At 37.6% G+C, this 20,251-nt stretch overlaps 2 protein-coding genes across 5 annotated transcripts in view; both read left to right on the plus strand.

The window, feature by feature from the left end:
- PCMTD1 (protein-L-isoaspartate (D-aspartate) O-methyltransferase domain containing 1) overlaps positions 1–3,327 on the plus strand; it is a 65,899-nt gene extending 62,572 nt beyond the window's left edge. For all 4 annotated transcript variants that reach the window (XM_082720109.1, XM_082720111.1, XM_082720112.1 and 1 more), the window contains one exon: positions 125–3,327. In XM_082720109.1, coding sequence (XP_082576235.1) covers positions 125–492 — 368 coding nt within the window. In that variant the 3' untranslated portion in view covers positions 493–3,327. The remainder of the gene's footprint in view (positions 1–124) is intronic.
- Positions 3,328–8,331: 5,004 nt separating this feature from the next.
- PXDNL (peroxidasin like) overlaps positions 8,332–20,251 on the plus strand; it is a 500,679-nt gene continuing 488,759 nt past the window's right edge. The window contains exon 1 of the mRNA XM_082720100.1: positions 8,332–8,711. Coding sequence (XP_082576226.1) covers positions 8,548–8,711 — 164 coding nt within the window. The 5' untranslated portion in view covers positions 8,332–8,547. The remainder of the gene's footprint in view (positions 8,712–20,251) is intronic.

Genomic DNA, 20,251 nt, shown 5'->3' on the forward strand with positions numbered 1-20,251 from the left:
AAGAAATACTTGTTTTGTTCTGTGAGGGAATGAACAATATATTATGTTTTACTTTTTTATGTTTTGTGTGTGTGTGTGTGTTTTATCTTTTTTTTATTTTTTATTTTTTTGTCTTTTTTTTTAGCCCCCTGTGCTGTCAGGAATCTCCAGGACTTGGCTCGTATTTATATTCGACGTACACTTAGAAATTTCATCAATGATGAGATGCAGGCCAAGGGGATTCCTCAGAGGGCTCCACCAAAAAGGAAAAGAAAGAGGGTTAAACAGAGAATTAATACCTACGTATTTGTGGGTAACCAGCTTATTCCTCAGCCTCTAGACAGTGAAGAGGATGAAAAAATGGAAGAAGATAACAAAGAAGAGGAAGAGAAAGATCATGGTGAAGCCCTGAAGCCCGAGGAGCCGCCTCAGAATTTACTGAGAGAAAAAATCATGAAACTACCCCTACCTGAATCTTTAAAGGCTTACTTGACATATTTTAGAGAAAAATAACTTAGATCAAGAAGAAAGAATACCTACTGATTATTCCTTTAGTCTTGAAAATGTAGCATTTGTTAGGAGTTAAAATTCTTTCATCAGAGCAAACTATAGTGGAAAAAGTATAACTTGTTTCTGTCTTAGTAATAAAAAAATGATGTATTCAGTAATTAAAGAGAATCCCTTTTATAAAATATATTTTTCTTTAAATCTTGGAAAATGCTGTTTTAACTCAGAGTGACTTTTAAGAATGGAATGCAACAATACTCAAGATTTGTGTACTGTAAATCCTTTTCTGATTCTTTACAGATTTCTAGTGGTTAGGCTTACATTTAATTTTGTATAAGGCTAAATAATTGTTAAGCATATACTGATTTTTGAATTGTAGTTGTTTGCATTTCCTGTATGAAAACTTTCTTACCTAATTAGAAAATCAAATGCTGTGTAGAACCACTTTCCTTACTTTGTTGCAGTCACTATTGCTGAGTTGCTATAGTATTCCGGGCAATATATGAGTGCAATAACAATACAAATATTGAGTAATTTAGCTTTAAAAAAAAAGTTTCATGGAATTCAACAGCACTGCTACTTTTGCTTTTGAATCTATTGCCAAAAGACACGGGAAATGATCTGCTTCTCTCATAGAGATTTTAAGAGCACATCAAGTGAGTATTAAATAAAAAGTATATACCTAATACAGTTCTTAATTTGTGTGTGGTCCCTTTACATTTTCAGTATTTAAAAATAATGAAGTTATCTTATTTGCTGGAGTTTCAGAAGATAGTACATTTAGGATTGGTTTTCCTCTTATTCAGTGTATAAAGTATTTGTTTTAAAAAAGAATATCCATTGTTCTGAATGACTATTGACAGCACAGACAGGTAGGGAGTAAACATGGGTAACAGCCTCTTTCTGAGTTGTACTCAGAGGCAGGACCAGAGCAGATTTGGTCAGCAGGTGCACTTTAGCCAAAATAACCATTTAAATATTTGTCTTTGACAAGTTGGAACTGATCTAGCCTACATATGCTTTGAAATTCATCTTTGTGTAGTGTATTAGATATTCACAGGAATTGTATGTAGATGCCTTTTTGCTTTGAAAATTGTGTTCAGAATCATAGTATAATCTTTGGGACCTATGTTGTGCTCATTTAAGTTATCATGGTGTTTGTGGGATTGTTTTTTCTGGGTTTTTTTCTTGGGGTTTTTTTTTTTTTGGTAAAATTATAATGATTTTCACTTTTTTCTTCATATTACATACTTAAACTATCCATCATTTGACTATTAGTTATAGCTTTATCGGGGATAAACAGGTAGTAAATGCCATTGTTGGTTTCTTTTCTTCCTACTAGGACCTGAAAACAGTCATTCCTTGTTAAGAAAGTATACAGTGTAACATATTTACTACTTAGTGTCACATGGATTATGTATTTTTGAAAAGGAAAAATTTGAGAGTAACACTACCAACAGCATCAGTATTGTAGTAGATGATCAAATATGTTTAAGGAAACCCAATTGATGTATATAATAAAGGATTGTTATCTCTTGAAAGATTAACTATTAGTAATATACAGATGGTTTCAAACATCTCGGGTAATTCTACATTTTTAAAACAAGTGTTTGAAATATTCTAAGTTATGAATTCTCCTAAGTAAATAAGGATATTTTAGTAACAGAAAGGATAATTTCATGGAAGGTATTTGTTTTATACCAGTGCCTGGGGTTAGGGGTTAGGGTTTGGAGTTGCGTGTATCTCCACAATTTTTTTTTAGATGATTACTAAGCTGTTACTGTTAAGAAATGTCCCATCTCATTTCTGTCAAGGAAAAAAAAAAAAAACAGTTTTACACGATTGTCATCTGTTAGGAATGTTCATTTTATTTTAAATTAAGTGTTTTAGAGGTTTAATACCAAGTTCCCAATGCCCACATATTTTTATCTAGCTCCCTTCCCCTGGCCACCCTCTGCACACTTTGTTGGTTTTGGAGCTAGTGTCCAGTTATGTAAACATAAATAATTCTTAAGTGATGATTTTACTATTCAAAAGAGAGTTTTTGTTGAGGATATATTTTGAAGATTGACTTATTCATATGGTCCCTTACTCTGTTGACCTTAGCAAAGTGTACAGTAGATTTTCATGATTATTATATGTTTTTTTGTCATTGAAATGTATCTTTTGTGTTTTTAAATGCATTCATTTTACAATTGTGACTTTATTTTTGAATTTAAATGAAATAGAAATAAAAAATGAAAATTCAAGTGAAAAGCCCTTTTATCTATTAGTGGGAATATATTAGAATGAGTAAGAATATTTTGGGTTTGTGTTTATTTTTTAATGAATTTACGGTTATTTGAATATGGTTAATTATGCTTTTTTAGGCAAAGAAGTAGCAAATAAAGGTTAGATAAAATTGAAATTGATGAAGAATATATTCATGGGATTTTAGCAGCCAGATAAAATGATAGAAATAATCTAATCTAGGTTTTTTTTTTTTTAATTTTACGGAAAGAAAGTAGGCTTAGGGAGATAGCATGATTTTCCTAAGACAGACAGCTAGATGGAAATGGCTTGAAGTAGTTTCCAGCATCTGATAAATCCAAGAAAGCTTTAGCAGCACCACTACTACCAAGAAGATTATTTAAATCTATACCTCATATTGGTTGACACATTAGGTTCTAGTTTTAGTAAAGAAAAAAATGTCATTAAAATAGCATACATAATGGTTAAAATACAAAAAATGTTAAATGTTGATTTCTAGCTGTTTGAGAGGATACAAATGAAGTGCAAAGCCTGAAATCATGGGAAGGTCTTGGAAAACTATTTTAAATAAACAGTTGCATATTAATTAAACTTTGTTCTCCAGTGGCCTGGCTTTTTTTCTTTTTAATTTAGAAAATCCCAATGCATCTATGACTATATGCTCGAAGTATTGTATGTAGTTGTCTGTATTCAGACATCTCATTTCCTTTTGACTGTTGACACTTCTGAAGACAGTATAGATTTTTTAAAAATTTATTTTTATATTCAGTAGATATGAAGAATATTTAGAAGATATATGCAAAACCCAAGGAATAAGTAATTCAGTGTACCTGTAAGTACATGTGTGTACCTACAGCTAGCTTTGACTACTGGCATTACCATGACTTGTGTTCCCCTTCCTAATCTCCTCTTAATTCTTCTCTGGGGTCTTCCTTTTATGTTTATCATAACCTTGCCTTTTGCTGTAGCTTTAGCACATATGTTTGTATCTCTCAAGAATATATCACTTGGCTTCATACATACTTAACTTTATATTAATGGAATCATACTCTGTGTATTCTGCAGGTTATTTTTTCACTTCATGTTGCCTTTTCTGAGATTGCTCTGTGTTGTAAATAGTTACGTTGTATCCACGACTCAGTTTAATTAATCATTATACTGTTGATGGACATTGTTGTTACATCAGATACTTCGCTTGTCAACATTCTTAAACATGTCTTGTGACTGTATGTGTGCAAGACTCTTCATAGACTGTGCATCTAGGTGTAGAATTCCTAGATCATAGAATATGTTTATATTCACTTTCACGGGTGGTGCAAATTTATTTCCCAACATAGTGTTAACAGTGTGTTTCTTCCTACAGAGTTTAAACGTTCCAGTTACTGTTTAACCTAACCTATATTTAATAGTGATTTTGCCTATTTAGTAGTATGAAGTGTTAGAGGGGCTTTGTTACTTATTAAGGGGGTTTTATACCTTTTTGAGTGTTTTTTTGGTTTTAAGTTTCCTTTCTGTAAAGTTCCCAGTAGACTCTTTTGAAAATGTTTTATTCCTTAGTTTCTTTTAAAGAAATTGACTTGTAGGGTTCCTTTTGTAGCCTGGCTATTAACCAATTGTCAGTTATGTGTATTGCAAAATCTTTCATTAGTTTGTGGTTTCTGTTCTCATTCTGTTTGTAGTGTCTTTCTTGAATTAGATTTTTCAATTTTAATTGTTAGATTCATCTTCACACAACCTCAGCTGTGTGAAAATGAATATGAAAATATATTGAAAATATATTTTGAAAAATAATATGAAAATATTAGCCTATATTTTCTTACAAAAGTTCTGTGATTTTTGTCGTTCACATTTAAGTCTGTAGTACACTTGCTATTGATCTTTGAGTAAAATGAGAAATAATACTTTTTTATTAATTTTTAAAATTAATTTTATTAATTGTCGATTAATATTTAATTAAATAATATTAATTATTAATTTTATTTTTTAATTTTTAAAAATTAACATATAATGTATTATTAGCCCCAGGGATACAGGTCTGTGAATCACCAGGTTTACACACTTCACAGCACTCACCATAGCACATACGCTCCCCAATGTCCATAACCCCACCACCCTCATAATAATTTCTTTTTTCTTACTTTGTTGATCAACTGTTTTAACACCATTTTTTGAAAAGTCTCATTTTCTTCCTCTGATCTGCAGTATTAGCTGTCATAAATTTATGTATCTTTTTGCTTTGTGTCTAGGTTTTCTTTTCTATTTTGTTAGTTTATGGATTCCTGTGCTAAAACTACACAGTCTTATTTACTATAGATTTATAATAATTCTTGATCTAGTAAGTAAGTTCTTTCAATTTAAATTTCAGGAATTTCTTGGCTATTTTTTTTAAAAGATTTTATTTATTTATTTGTCAGAGAGAGAGAGAGCGAGCACAGGCAGACAGAATGGCAGGCAGAGGCAGAGGGAGAAGCAGGCTCCCTGCGGAGCAAGTAGCCCGATGTGGGACTCCATCCCAGGACGCTGGGATCATGACCTGAGCCGAAGGCAGCTGCTTAACCAACTGAGCCACCCAGGCGTCCCTTCTTGGCTATTCTTGGACCATTTGACTTTGAAACACATTTTAGAATCAGTTTCTCAGACTTCTTATACACAGTCCTCTTGGGATTTCACTTGGAATTACTGAGTTTATAGATCAACTTGTGTGAGAACATGTTTATATGATGCAGTGTCCTCCAATCCATGAATAGGGTACTTCTCTTTTTTATTTAGATCTTATTAAATGTCTTAATAAAGGTAGGCAATTTTGTTTGAAGCATCTTTTGATTTATGTGTAGATATTTTACATTTTTTCAATGCTGTTGTATTATTTGTTAAAATCACACTTTGCTCCATTATTGATTTTTATATATTACTTCAATCCCACTGTCTTGTGATTGCTCTAAATTTTCTACATAGACAACCAAATCATCTTTCTAAAGATGGTTTCTTTTTTTCCTTTGGGTTTGTTTGTGTTTGTTTTTGTTCACTTTGTTTTTGTTTTTGGTCAGATATTTTGGTTGGGACCTCCAGTACGGTGTTCAGTGGAAGTGGTGAACAGGAACCTTATTTCTTGTTTTATTGCCCGGATACAATCATTTTTAATAAATGGCTTCTTGTGCTTTGAAAGAATATTCTGTTCTTCAGTATAGTATTCTGTAAATGTAATTTGAATCAAATTTTTTATTGTATTTGAATCTAATACTTTTAAACATTTTTTTATATGCTCTTGTGATTTTCAGCAAAATCTCTCACTTTGATGGTAGAATGTCAGTTCATTGTAGTTCTTCCAGTTTTTCCTTTGTGTATTTTGATGCAGTGATGCTACACTCTAGGTTTCTTATGTCTGTCTAGTGATTATGTAGGACACCTATTTGTATCTATCCTTTACTTCAAAATCCATTTGGTTTGATACTCCTATAGCATTGGGCAGGGGGGTTGCTGGTCGCCTAGTGTATCTTTTTAAATTTTTACTTTAAAAGCTAATTTGGGGATACTACATCTCCAGGGAGATTTTTTATTCCCTTCCTTTTCATAGCAAGTTTGAAACAGGCAGTTTTCCTTGTGTTCTCTGGGTGGACGGGGACAAGGTAAAGTGGATTTCTAGTTCATCCTTAATGAACTTGAGGAAAAAAATTCAGGTTTTCCAGTTAAGACCCTCCACTTAGGAAAAGGCTTTTTTTTTCTCCCTCCTATAACCCTGATACTTGGGTATCTATCTATTTTACTTGGTTAAGCAAGTACTCATCAAGCTGAACTAGCCTTCAGTGTTTACTTACATTGCCAGGTTCTCATTTTTTCTTCAGTTTTGGACTCTTGTGTACATGTTTAACTTAGCACCTTGATGCATTTTTTAAAATGTTTATAATACTTAACATATATAATAATACTTTTCTGCAGGAAAGTTGTCCTGAGGCATTCGAGGAAAGAATCTACAGTCTATAGTAGCTGTGTCACTCATGAGGTTCTCTGCCTTCCTTATAGTTCTTAACCTTGTATTCACAGGACGTAATCAGTAGCAGTAGCATTTTCTCATTTATTGGAGCTTAGGTTTCTCAGTAGAGAGTGTGTTGTCTCTCCTAGAAAATACTGTATGAATACAAGCTAATACATTTTGAACTGAAAGCAATGTGCAAACTTGTGTGCCTTGTCCATCCAAGTCACAAGCATTGGCAGAAACAGTAATTGTAAGGCATGGAATGGAAAAGAAGAGATTAGCTTTTTTTAAAAGTTTATTTTGATATTTAGGCAATAAAGTAAACATGAACAATTGTCAAGCATACTTGGTTTATTTTAAAATCATTCTTCATAGTATTTTTTGTTGTGATCTGTGCATTTTAATTAATAAAACCCCACATATTTAAGTTTGAACATTTTGCCAAAAGAGGGCAGTATTCACCCACTATAGAATGTAAGAAGGCTGAAAAATTACTGGAAAGAAGGAAAATGAATTTATTTTTCCTTATAAGGTTGATAAGCTTTGACAAAACTAGATCTGTAGTCATTAGATCTGTCTCCCAGTCTGGTCATCTGGGAGTTGCCTAGATTGTACCATCCCAAATTTTAATTTGTTTTTCTATCACTTTTACATTTTTTAAAGTTCTAGTTTAGGGATAAGATTTTTTTTTTTTAAGATTTTATTTATTTATTTGACAGAGAGAAATCACAAGTAGATGGAGAGGCAGGCAGAGAGAGAGGAGGAAGCAAGCTCCCTGCTGAGCAGAGAGCCTGATGCGGGCCTCGATCCCAGGACCCTGAGATCATGACCTGAGCCGAAGGCAGCGGCTTAACCCACTGAGCCACCCAGGCGCCCTAGGGATAAAATTTGTTTGAAAATTTAGTCTTTAAGGATAAAACCATAAACCTTTTCTAAACCTGCTTAGAGTAACCAAAAAACTCGTTTAAAGCATGTTTATTGAAGTCTGTCTTTGCCAGTGTCCTCCGGGCCACTCAACTCAGTGACCCGTGGCTAATTAAACCTGGTAGAGAATGTGTCTTCAGCCATTGGTGCTGCCACTGAGCCCAGCGGTGGCTCGACCTTGTTCTATTTTACACATACGTTTGTCTATCAGTTTGTCTTCTCTGCATGGTGGTGTAGTAGTTCATGATGTAGACCTAACAGCTTTAAATACTAAAGGAAGAAATCGAAGTAGCTTGTTTGAATCTTCGTGAGTGAAATGCTTTGGGCTTGAGGTGTAGAATATATAGGAAGAAAGGAAACCATTTTTTGAAAGCATGCTTTGGAGCGGGGAAGGAAAATGTGAGCCCAGATCAACTAATTAGAGCTCTGCCCTTTAGGATTTGGTAATAACTGCTGCCTAAAAAGAAAAGCTGTTCTCCATCGATTCAATAAGTAATCAGCTTGCGCTTCAGAAGGACAGCGGGGGAGAAAAAAGGACAGCTAGGGACTAAGAGGCTAGCGCTTACATAACATGTAAAATGGAAGCAACTTTGGAAAAGTTTATATTTGCATTATGCTGCCCGAATAGAGGGCGTTTGTTTCCTGAAATGGCCTTTGCGCGGACTAGCTTCTCCGCGTCCCGAGTCCAGCGCCCCCTAGAGGCGGCGGGTGCCCTCCGCCCTGTAATGTGATCTCCCTGCTCCTGGATTGGTCGGAGGCTGAGTTTCCCCCCAGGAGCGGCGCGCCTAGCCGGGGCTCCCAAGGCCGGCCCCGCACCGCACGGCAGGTCCGGCACCGCAGCCGCCGCCGCCGCTTCCGTCGCCACCACCGCGGCTGCTGCTCCTGCTTCTTGGCTTCCAGCAGCGAATGGAGCGATGGAGTCCAGACTCTCCTGCTGGACCGCTTGCTTTCTCCTGGTCGTTTGGTGCCTGCCAGTGCTGCCCTGCCCTAGCCGGTGCCTTTGCTTGAAGAGCACCGTTCGCTGTGTGCACTTGATGCTGGATCATGTTCCTCAGGTGCCGCATCAGACCACAGTTCTGTAAGTTGCCAGAGATGCCCGTTCAGCACTTTCCCATTGCCCTCTACTGAGACTGAGCACTGCTTTTCACCTAAATTCCTGATGCGGTCCCTGCTGTGTAACTGGAAGAGGGTTTTCACGTTTCAAACGAATTAATGGTCCTGCTTTGTTAGACTAGAAAATGGGAGCGATGATATGTTGAAATAAATGTTTGCACGAGGTGCAGTTGTATTTTCCAGCACCTTCCAGAACTTACTAAGAATTCACAACTCTATCTTAAGAGTAGTCCTGCATAGAGTCTCAGATTATTCCTTTCATCCTTTCCAAAATCCTTTGGACTCCTAATTGGGTCAGCATGTGTCTGTCCCATTTGAAAAGAACTAATTCAGCTTCCGGAGTGTGCTTCCAACTGATTATGTGCTGGCGATTTGCATTTCTTATGTTCATTATTGGGCTTTGTATTGCGTGTGCCTCTCAGGTGGGTGATCCTGTCAACCTCGGGCCCTTGAAGGACTGTTGGTTTTCCAGAGCAGACCCTGTCCAGTAGAGCACTGGGTACTTAGAAGCCTTCTGGAGCAGTGACTTAATCAGCATCTAGGAGGCATTATGGGCTGGTAGTGGGATAGTAGAATAAACCATGATACGAGTATAAGATGGGCCTTGGTTCAAATCCTTATAGTAAGGTGGGGATAATAAACCTGTATTATTGAGTTAACATTTGGATTAAATTAGTGTGTGTGAAGTGTGAATTGTTTATTATCATTTTTAAGTCTTAGATCAAAACAAGGCAAAACACTGAAAGGACATACCGATTTGAAGGGTTCACCTCTCTGTGGTGAAGTTTTTGCAGATTATGTCATGTCCATGGAAGAGAACTTTCACAGTTCCAAGTCCATTCTTGAGCAGAGTGAAATAGCTTAACATTCCTGGGATTTTGAGATGTGAGATAAGAAGATCAGCACTGTTGTTCTTTTGGTCATCATCATGAAATGAGGAATTTAGCTTGGTAATGAAAAGTTGAAGTTAGTGGTTGGTACTTGTTTAGAATAAGATCAATATTTGCCATACATATTTATGGTAATTTTTATTAAGCATTTTGCTTATTTCATATGCTTGCAAATACCAAAATAAGTCTAACTCTAAAAAGGAGTAAGACAGGTTCTTGAAACTGGGACTGCTCCACAATCCGCACAGCACCAGAGAGGCCTTTGGCATTGTAGCTGTCCCTGTATCATTTTGGAGTAGCAGTTTCTGACAGAGTAACAGCCTTACAGAAGGGGCAGCTTGTCTAATCACATGCCACAGACTTAAAATAAAAAGCTACTTAAGCTCCAATCTGGACCTAAAATTTTGATGTTTAGGTGTTTCGAAGAAGAAATTAGCACTCATTAGACACCTTTTTTGAGACATATTGGACAGAACTGAACGGACACTATTGATGTACTTGTGAAGAGCCTTCCACTACATGTGGAAATAAGTCCTAATGGTTAGGTTCTCAGGTTCCAGACTGGGCCTGCCGATACCCCTACAGATGAAATGTGTGTTGCCTGGGTGAGTTCCCAGCTTCATGATGTCTGTTTCCTTTTCCATAAAATGGAGATGCTAATAGTATTCATCATCTAGGGTTATTCTGAAGATTAAATGAGTTAATGCATGTTAAATACTTAAAATAGCATCTGTCCCTACTTAGCCGTAGAAGCGTTCGCTATTATGTTTATAGTTAAGGATGTAATTTGAGCTGCAAACTCAAATACCCCAGAAGTTGGCTGGTAAAGTAATGTGAAGGAAGTGGGTGGGTGAGGACAAACCACTTCATGAGTAGTGTGATGGACTGCAACCAACCTCAGCTTGGGTCTCTGGGGACCGTGAGGAGGAAGTGGTGAGCCAGCAGCAAGGGCCGGCCAGCCCCTGAGCTCATTGCTGCCCTGTGGGAATTTGGGCCTATTGTTAACGAGCTTACTGTATTTTTCAAGAAGATATGAAAATAAAAAATGAAATTCCCTAACTTTTAAATCTTAGAGGATCAATTTTTTTTTTTTTTTTAATGTGAAAGGCAAGAGCACACAGGCCCAGCCACACATATTTGTAGGTTACTTTTATCCCAGGACCTTCCATTTGTGATCTCTATTAGAGAAATAGTATAAAGGTCAAGAAATAGATGTAAAGCTTATAAAAGTTGGTGCAGTCTACTTCTTTTGGGCTTCAAATCTTTGACATAGGATTACTTTTTCAAGCAAGCAATCATGAAGATACACTGCTAATTGCATTAAAATAAGAATTCTGGAAAAGAAAAAAATCCAGCCTTTGGAAGCTAAGGCACATGGGGCCTGGCCCAATTTCTCCCCAACTGCAGCATCAAGAGTTTTTGTTAAACCATACTTAGATATATATGTGTTGTCATCGTAACTATGGAAACAATGTAAATAAACATAGCCAAAGTGCTTAGTAAATGTTAATTAGTAGTAGTAGTATAGCTATCTTGAGTTTGTCTTTACATGTTTTTAAAATTTTAACTTTAATACAGAAAATACTTTTCTCAACCATAGGTAAGGAAACTTCACTATACTTATGATTGATTATGGTTGGTGTTTCAAGTTTAGCAAAATGAAAAAAACTACTCCTCCCAATCTTTAATTCCATCTATAAAGATATCATTGGGTCATTTACCAAATAGGCTGCTGCCTTTTAGGAACTCCCACTCTTCATGCTCTCTGTTTTAGTAAAGCAAATCTTTCAGAATTTGGATTAGCAAACAAAAAATTTCTAGTAATGAACTTCAAGGAACCTGTCCAATAATCAGAAGCCCTGTGTAGCTTTTGTTGATTTTCCTTTAGCCCCAGGTCATTAGGTTGTACCTCCAGAATCTCAGCTGCCAGTTAAGAAATGTGATGTTCTTAGAATTCCCAGGAGTGAAAAACTGAGCCTTGGTTGAACTCAGGGACTGTGATTAAACAGGCTCTAAAAACCATCTCAGTTCCACCAGAAAAGATGTAAAAAGTGATTGAGAATTCCCCCAATTTTTAAATTTTCCCCTAAATTTAAATTTTGCGCCGTTTTAAATTTACAAATATGTAGAGAGTGAAGTTTTAACTATTTAATTAGGGTATTTCCTTTATGGACAGAGCTTACTTTGCCCTCCAAATATACCAACCTTGGGAGGAAGGCTGGGTGGCAAATGGGAAAATGACAAGTTAGTCATGAAAACATTTATCCAGCTGATAAAAATGTCATGTTGCTCAAGAAGAAAATAGAATTCCTTCAGCTCTTTCCAGTTTCCAATCAAATCAGACAATTAGATTTTTTTTTTCTTAAGTTTAACCCTCAGAGGTTATTTTGACCTTTGAAACAGAATTTTTCATAACTTTTTTGCGACTGACTTAACTTGCTGGCTTTGAGTTATCACTTAGTCGTGAGCAGGCCCGGACTCCCTTGACACTTTCCCATTTGGCATGGTTAAAGGGAAGCGTGAGGGAACTGGCAGAACTATGTCTGAATTCAAACCTACCCCAGTTAATTGACCAGTTGGGGAGAGAAATGGAACTAAAAGTTGAAATGCATTTCCTATTTTATTGCCTAGTTATTAAGTCAGGGTACACGACTTCAGCAAATGCCCAGTCTTGGGGGCCTAACACGATGCAGCCTCACTACCCTAATGACTCAGGACAGGTTGGTCCTCAGGAGCTGGAAGAGGCTGTTCTAGAAGGTAGGATGAGTGTTCATGGAGCCCATGTGAGGATCTTGGATGGAGAAACAGTGAGGAGAGAGCAGGGCCAGGGGTGTGGAGGGATAAAATCTACCAGCTGTGCATTGCAGTCTGGGCTATGACCCACCTCTGATACCTGGGAGTCAAACCAACCTACAGGAGAATTTGTTTAGGGAATAAATGAATCCTATCTGGACATACTAATTTAGGGGTCTCCCGTGGGACAAATAGTTCAAGAAACCCAGCAGGTAGTTACGGGGACCAGGAGATGTAGATCTGTGATGCTGAGCACTCCCCTTTTTAAAGCACTAAGGAGGGTTTAGGGTGGAGCCGTGGGACAGGAACACACGACCAAAGGGGAGAAAGTGAACTGGCCAACACAGGGAAAGCAGTAGGATGTTTCCCAGAGGGGTGTGACCGAGGTATGGCAGAGTGGAGCTTGGACACTGAAAGACAACCTTACAGTTGGATGGTGGAGATGACAGTGAAAGCAGCTTTGTCTGATAGGAATAGAAGCCTAGATTGCAAGGATTAGGGTTGCTTTTCCAGATTTCAGAACTTGGCCTCCACCAGGGAAGTGTTAGCAACCCCATCTCTGCATCTCAGTATCCTCATAGGCATCTCAGTATCCCTCATAGGGACGAATAATTGTGTAGTGATGCCAGAATCCAAGCAATCTCAACTCAGGATATCCTACAGTAATAGCCTGTACTTAGATGATATATGCTGATTTAATTAGTGGAAGAGAATGGTGTTTTCTCTACCGAACCCTGCATGTCAATCCCTATTATAGATTCTATAAGGGAGATTAAGGGAAGCATTGCACAATAACAGCTTTGGGGGGAATAGTTATAAGGCCACAAAGCTGAGGTCCTTGTCCATTTAGAGAGCTAGTGCATATATATATATAAAAGTTAATAACAATACAGGTTTGATGTAAGAAGGACATTTAGGGAGTAAGAAAGGATGGTGAATGTCCTGTTTTGTCAACTTGATAGGGTAATGTAGATAGTGAAAATAAGTAACAAAGAGGGAAAAAATCTGAAGGACAGAGAAAATCTGTTGAATGTTACTTGGGCAATGGGTGGAGAGGATAGGGGTTCAGGAATATAGTAAGCTTGGGAGGAAAGGGATGCAATTTTGAAAGTCACTGGGGTAAGAGTGTGCATTAATTCAGCTGAAGGGAGGAAATGTGATTTCCAAGGAGGCCCTTGTGGAATAAGAAAAGTCTGCATAGACTAGAACTCTGGAAAGCCCAACAGTCAAGGGAACACATATGTAAGTAAGAGCCAGGACGGTCAGCTGGGTTTGTAAAGTCTGTACACTGCTCAACTCCACACTGTGCTGGGAATGGTGTCCCCCTGCAGTTGTGCTGTGTGCTGGTCCTGGGGGCAAAAGGAAGTGGAGTCAGAGAAGAACACAACAACCAAAGTAGTAGGAGTGCCAGAAATGAGTGCTCTCAGTATTTCAAGAGGGAGAGGGTAGTCAAATCTGGCAGAAGAGATTGAGGTAGCTGAGTGCATATTTTGCCTTCGAGCTGTTGGAAGAATAAAATGTTGAAAGAATTTTGTTGTTTTTGTTCATTTTTTAGAGGATGGGGAATGTTTTGTGTGAATGGCAGACAAAGGGGACGGAAGTCACATAGGAGGAGTAAAGATATAAGAGGAGAGAGAGGGTATGTTTTTGTTGGAGCTTGCAGCTCCAAGGAGAGGTGTTTGTAACAGATAAGTGTAAGCAACTAACTGAGAGCTTGATGTCTAGATAGATGAGGCAGGATGCGGACCTTATCTGAAAGGGAGAAAACACACCAGGACAGAGTCTAGAAACCTCAGAGCCAAGGCATCTGGAGGCCATCATGCTGCAGCAGATATCTTAGCCCAGGCTCAGAATGAGTCTGATGTTTCTGGCTCCAAACAGAGAGAGAAACATTATAGTAATAGTGAGAACTACAGAAATTAAGTTGAGACAGTGAATGTTGAGCAACTAGATGTCTCCATTGCTTCAGTGGCATCTTCAACAAATAATTTTTATAGTGTTCTTTTATTCAATTGAGTGTTAAATTTACTTAAGGTGATTGTGTTAGTCAGCTCAGGGTGCTATAACAAAATACCATAGACTGGGTGATTTAAAAGACATTTGTTTCTCAGAGATCTGTATGCTAGGAAGTCCTAGATCCAGTGTCTGGTGAAAGCTTTTTTCCTGGTCCAGTGAGATGGCTGCCTTCTCATTGCCTCACATGGTGGAGAGAGAGACCATCTCTCTAAGGGCATTAATTCCAACATGAGGCTTCTACCCTCAAGACCTAGTTATTTCCCAAAGGTCCCACCTCCTAATACCACCACAGGAGGATTAAGTGTTCAACACGTGACTTTGGAGGAGAATCAAGCATTCAGTCCTTAGCAGTGACTCAGGTTGAAGTTATCAAAATGTTTATCCAAAGCAAATAGGATACTGATATAATTTAAACATTCTGGTATGTTCTTTATTTAATCTGTATGTTTCTTTCTGCTCTGGGATACAATAAGCTATTTCTTGAGATATATGGAGGGCATAGTATCCTTCTTGCTATTACATGAAATTGAGCATATCTGACCAAAATACAAATCATGAGACTTTTCCAAATGCAACATGAAAACATTTAAACTAAATATTCTGCCTTTCTTTTAGGCAACAGAGTAGCCACAGCAAATGACATAAACAGTTTTATTGTCTAACTCCAGACTATGCAGTGCTTGAGTTATGATTAAAAATCATCTTGTTTTATTGTTCTGTCTGATCAGTTTGGATCACTGTATCGTTCCTCTCCCAGTGATTCTTCATCCGAGTAGGGAAAAAAAAAGTTTTATGTTTGGATTTTAAAATGGAAAAAAGGAAAACATGAACATCATTTCAGCTGAAGATAGTGTGAAAAAATTCCCAAGTCTACTAACTCCCATTTATTTTAACTAAAAGGCAGAACCAGAAGGTCCTCTTTTAACCTCAATTGTTGCAGAGTGCTATATCTATATAATATGATAGGTATCCATAATACTTTGTGTAAATGGTTTCCAAGAGAAAGGACAGATCTTCTTTTTTTAAAGCTTTTTTTAAGTTTTTATTTAAATTTCAGCATTATTAACATAGAGTGTAATATTAGTTTCAGGTGTACAATACAGTGATTCAACATTTGCATAATATACCAGGTGCTTATCACAAAAAAGTGAACTCCTTAATCTCTATCACCTATTTTATCCATCCTTACACCCACCACCTCTATGGTAACCATCAGTTTATTTCTCTAGATTTAAGAGTCCGTTTCTTGGTTTGCCTTTCTGTCTTTTTCCCTTTGCTTCTTTGTTTTATTTCTTAAATTTCACATATGAGTGAAATCATATTGTGTTTGTCTTTCTCTGACTTATTTCATGTAGTACAATAATCTCTAAATCCATTTTGTTGCAAATGGCAAGATTTCATTCTTTTTATGGCGGAATAATATTTCATTCTTTCTGTATACCACATCTTCTTTATCCATTCCTCAGTTGATGGACACTTGGGCTGTTTCCATAATTTGGCTATTGTAGATGATGCTGCTATAAACATTGGGATGCCTGTTTCTCCTTGAGTTCGTATTTTTGTGTTCCTCGGGTTAATACCTGGTAGTATGATTGTTGGAATGTAGGGTAGTTGTATTTTTAACCATTTGAGGAAACTATGTACTGTTTTCCAGAGTGGCTGAACCAGTCTGAGAGGGTTCCCCTTTCTCAAGATCCTCACCAACATGTGTTGTTCCTTGTGTTGTTGGTTTCACCCACTCTGACAGGTGTGAGGTGATATCTCATTGTAGTTTTGATTTTCATTTCCATGAAGATCAGTGATGTTGAGCATCTTTTCATTGTGTCTGTTGACCATCTGGATTCTTCTTTGCAAAAATACATGTTCAAGTCTTCTGCCCATTTTCAAATTAAATTATTCTTTTTTTGGGTGTTCAGTTTTATAAATTCTTTATATACTTTGGCTACTAACCTTTTATTACATATGTCATTTGCAAATATCTTCTCCCATTCCATAGATTGCCTTTCAGTTTTGTTGATTGTTTCCTTCACTGTGTGAAAGCTTTTTATTTTGGTATAGCCCTAATAGTTTATTTTTGTTTTTGTTTCTCTTGGCTCAAGGGACATATCTAGAAGGAAGTTGATACAGTCAATGTCAAAGAGGTTACTGCCTATGTTCTTCTCTAGGGTTTTGTTAGTCTTTAATCCATTTTGAATTTATTTTTGTGCTTGGTGTAAGAAAGTGGTCCATTCTTTTGCATGTTGCTGTCCAGTTTGCCCAACACCATTTTTTGAAGAGACTATCTTTTTCCTGTTGCATATTCTTTACTTCTTTGGTGAAGATTATTTGACCATACAGTTGTCAGTTCATTTCTGGGTTTTGTATTCTATTATGTTGATCTATGTGTCTGTTTTTGTGCCAGTACCATACTGTTTTGCTCTCTACAACTTTGTAAAATAACTTGAAGTCCAGAATTGTGGCCTTGTGGTGTAATGATCAGCACTCTAGACTCTGAAGTCCAGAATTGTAATGTCTCCAACTTTACTTTTCATTTTCAAGGTTGCTTTGGATATTTGGGGGTCTTTTTCACTCCATACAAATTTTAGGATTGTTTGTGCCAGCTCTGTGAAAAATGCTGTTGGTATTTTGATAGAGGTTGCATTAAATGTGTAAGTGGCTTTGGGTAGTATAGACATTTTACCAATATTTGTTCTTCCAGTCCATAAGCATGAAACGTTTTTCCATTCCTTCATGTCATCTTCAATTTCTTTAATCTGTGTCTTACAGTTTTCAGAGTACAGGTCTGTCACCTCTTTGGCTGATTTATTCCTAGGTGTCATTGTTTTTGAGCAATTGTAAGTGGGATTGATTCCTTAATTTCTCTTTCTGCTACTTCATTATTGGTGTATAGAAATGTAAATGATTTCTGTACATTGATTTTGTATCCTGTGAGTTTACTGAATTTGTGCGTCAGTTCTAGCATTTTTTTGGTGGAGTCTCTGAGGTTTTCTGTGTAGAGTATCACATCATCTCAAATAGTGAAAGCTTGACTTCTTCCTTGCTGATTTGGGTGTCTTTTATTTATTTTTCTTGTCTGATTGCTGTTGCTAGGACTTCCAGTATTGTGTTAACTGATAGTGGTGAGAGTGGGCATCCTTGTCTTGTTCCTCACCATAGAGGAAAAGCTCTCAGTTCTTCCCAATTAAGGATGATATTAACTGTGGGTTTTTCATAAATGGCCTTTATTATGTTGAGGTATGTTCCCTCTAAACCTACTTTATTGAGGGTTTTGTTTTTTTCCCATGAATGGATGTTATAATTCATCAGATGCTTTTTCTTCAAGTATTGAAATGATCATATGGTTCTTAAACTTTCTTTTATTAGAGCAGTGCATCATGTTGATCAATTTGCAAATATTGAACCACACTTGAAACTCAGGAATAAATCCCACTTGATCGTGGTAATTGATTTTTTAAAATATATTGTTGGATTCAGTTTGCTAGGTTTGCTAGTATTTTATTGTGAATTTTTGCACCCATGTTCATTAGGGATGTTGGCCTGTGGATCTGTTTTTTAGTAGAGTCTTTATCTGGTTTTGGTATCAGGGTAATTCTATTCTCATAGAATGAGTTTGGAAGTTTTATTCTCTCTTCTATTTTTTGGAATAGTTCAAGAAGAATGGGTACTAACTCTTCTTTAAATGTTTGGTAGAATTCTCCTGGGAAGCCAACCTGACCCTGCACTTTTGTTTGTTGGAAGTTTTTGATCACTGGTTCAATTTCTTTGCTGGGTATGATTCTGTTCAAGTTTTCTATTTCCTCCCGTTTTAGTTGTAATAAATCACATGTTTCTAGGAATTTGTCCATTTCTTCCATCTTGTCTAATTTGTTGACATATACATTTTCATAATATTATTTTATAATTGTTTGTATTTCTGTAGTATGTGCAGGGGCTTGTGCTGGTCTTCTAGGGGAGGGGCCTGCTATACTGGGATTGAGGCAAGCTTGACTGAGAAGGGCAGTCCTGCCAGAGCACAGAGTTGGTGGGGTTTGGTGTAAGCAAGTTAGGCAGCCAATGTTGGCATTGTTCTGCAGTGGTTCTGTGCTTATGCTGAGGGACAGGGGAGGGAAATGGGGTCAGTCAGCTCCTTTGTTCCCAAAGAGGCATCTTGGTGCATGCTGCCTCTCCGGGATGCATTCTGAGAAGAGGGAATAGTCTCAGCACGATGTGCCCCAGGTGTTCCTCACTCTTTCCATGCTGTCTGTAACCCCACTGCCCCACCCCAGCTGTTTGTCTGTCTTCTCTCCAGAAGCAGGGCATTGCCTTCTGGGCTCTATCCCAGCCAACCCCACTGACCTTTAAAATTCCAAGCTTCAAGTCCAATTGGTTGCGAGCACTCACAAAATCCACCCTCTCTCATTCTTCAGGCCAGTGACTTTGGGGAAATGTTCTCCTTTGGCATTCTCCTACATGTTCCTCTCTCTCTTGCTCATCTCTTCTACCACAGTCCCTTCCCTCCGCAGCAGCCAGGATCCATTTCTCCCCGAAACTATAGTCTTTGCGTTTCCTATCTTCTTCCATGTGGCCTCTTCTCTCCCTTTAGTTGTGCAGTTTGTTCTGTCAGTCTTCAGGTTGATTTCTGGGGTATTTAAGATAACTTGATAGTTATCTAGCTGTGTTTGTGGTACCAGATGAGCCTAGGGTCTTCCTACTCTGCCATCATTTTGAAAATGCAGGACACAGATTTCAGGATTCATTTACAAATTTCACTTGAATTGTGAGCCCCATGAGTAATTAGAAGAGGCAGCTGCTTACATCCATGCATGGTTTGGAAAAAACTTAGAGGTCTCTCAAAGATAGATTCCCCAACTGCTTACCAGATCCTAATTTTCCACCATCTACCCTTGTATGAGATCACCTAGGACTCCAGTGAAAATCATCCATTTTATCTTGCAGGAATGTTGTGCCCTCATGGATGAAATAGGACCACCAAATCAGTTAATTAAATTAGTACTAATCGAGCCCCTGATACAATTAGAACTGATGTAGATTGTGCTTCTAGAAAGGTGCAGCAGAAAATCCAGAGACGCAGGGAGCCAATGGTCTTTGTACACACTGCTCTTTTGGCCTGGAATGCATGAATCCGCGTTTTCCTCACTTGGCCTATTGCTTTAGTCTTCAGAGGTCAGCTCAGAGCTTACCTCTGGGAATTCTTCTCCATCTCCTTTCCCTTCTTCCCAGTTTTTGGGAGATACCTTTCCCGTCTTGATCAGGGAACATGTCACATGGGAGGATTAGGATTGTTAACTTGTCTCCCTGACAGACCAAGTCCCGCCAGGGCAGATAAGACAGATTGTGTCTTTTCTTTTTAAACTCTTAGGGCCTGCCAACATAAAATATGTTGATCCATGAATGGGCCAGTTGGCAAAATGAAACTTGAGAGGTGGTGAAAACCTGCTCTACCTTCTAAGAAACCTGCAGACTGCTCTGTTTGGCCTAGATTAAGATGATTTCTTGTTAGTTGTGACTCTTACCTACTGCTTCTCTTACGTTGATTGCTGCTCTTGTAAGAATGCTATGTAATGTGCTCTTGAACTGCAGGCTGAGAGAAGAGAATTGATGCCTAGACACAAAAAAACTTAGGGGAAAGGAGGTAAAGAAGAAAAGAAAACTGAAAGCTAAAATTCCAGCAAGTCGAAATTGGTTATCTGAGTGCTGACTGATACTACAGTGCTGGGACAGGGAGGAGGTATTTGTGAATTTCCTTGCTTCTCGAGTTGGTCCTTGGTTTGAAACAAGGTATTGGTGCACAAAAAGATGGTTTGTT

This window comes from Mustela nivalis, assembly GCF_964662115.1.
Source record: "Mustela nivalis genome assembly, chromosome: 2".
Lineage (NCBI taxonomy): Eukaryota > Metazoa > Chordata > Mammalia > Carnivora > Mustelidae > Mustela > Mustela nivalis.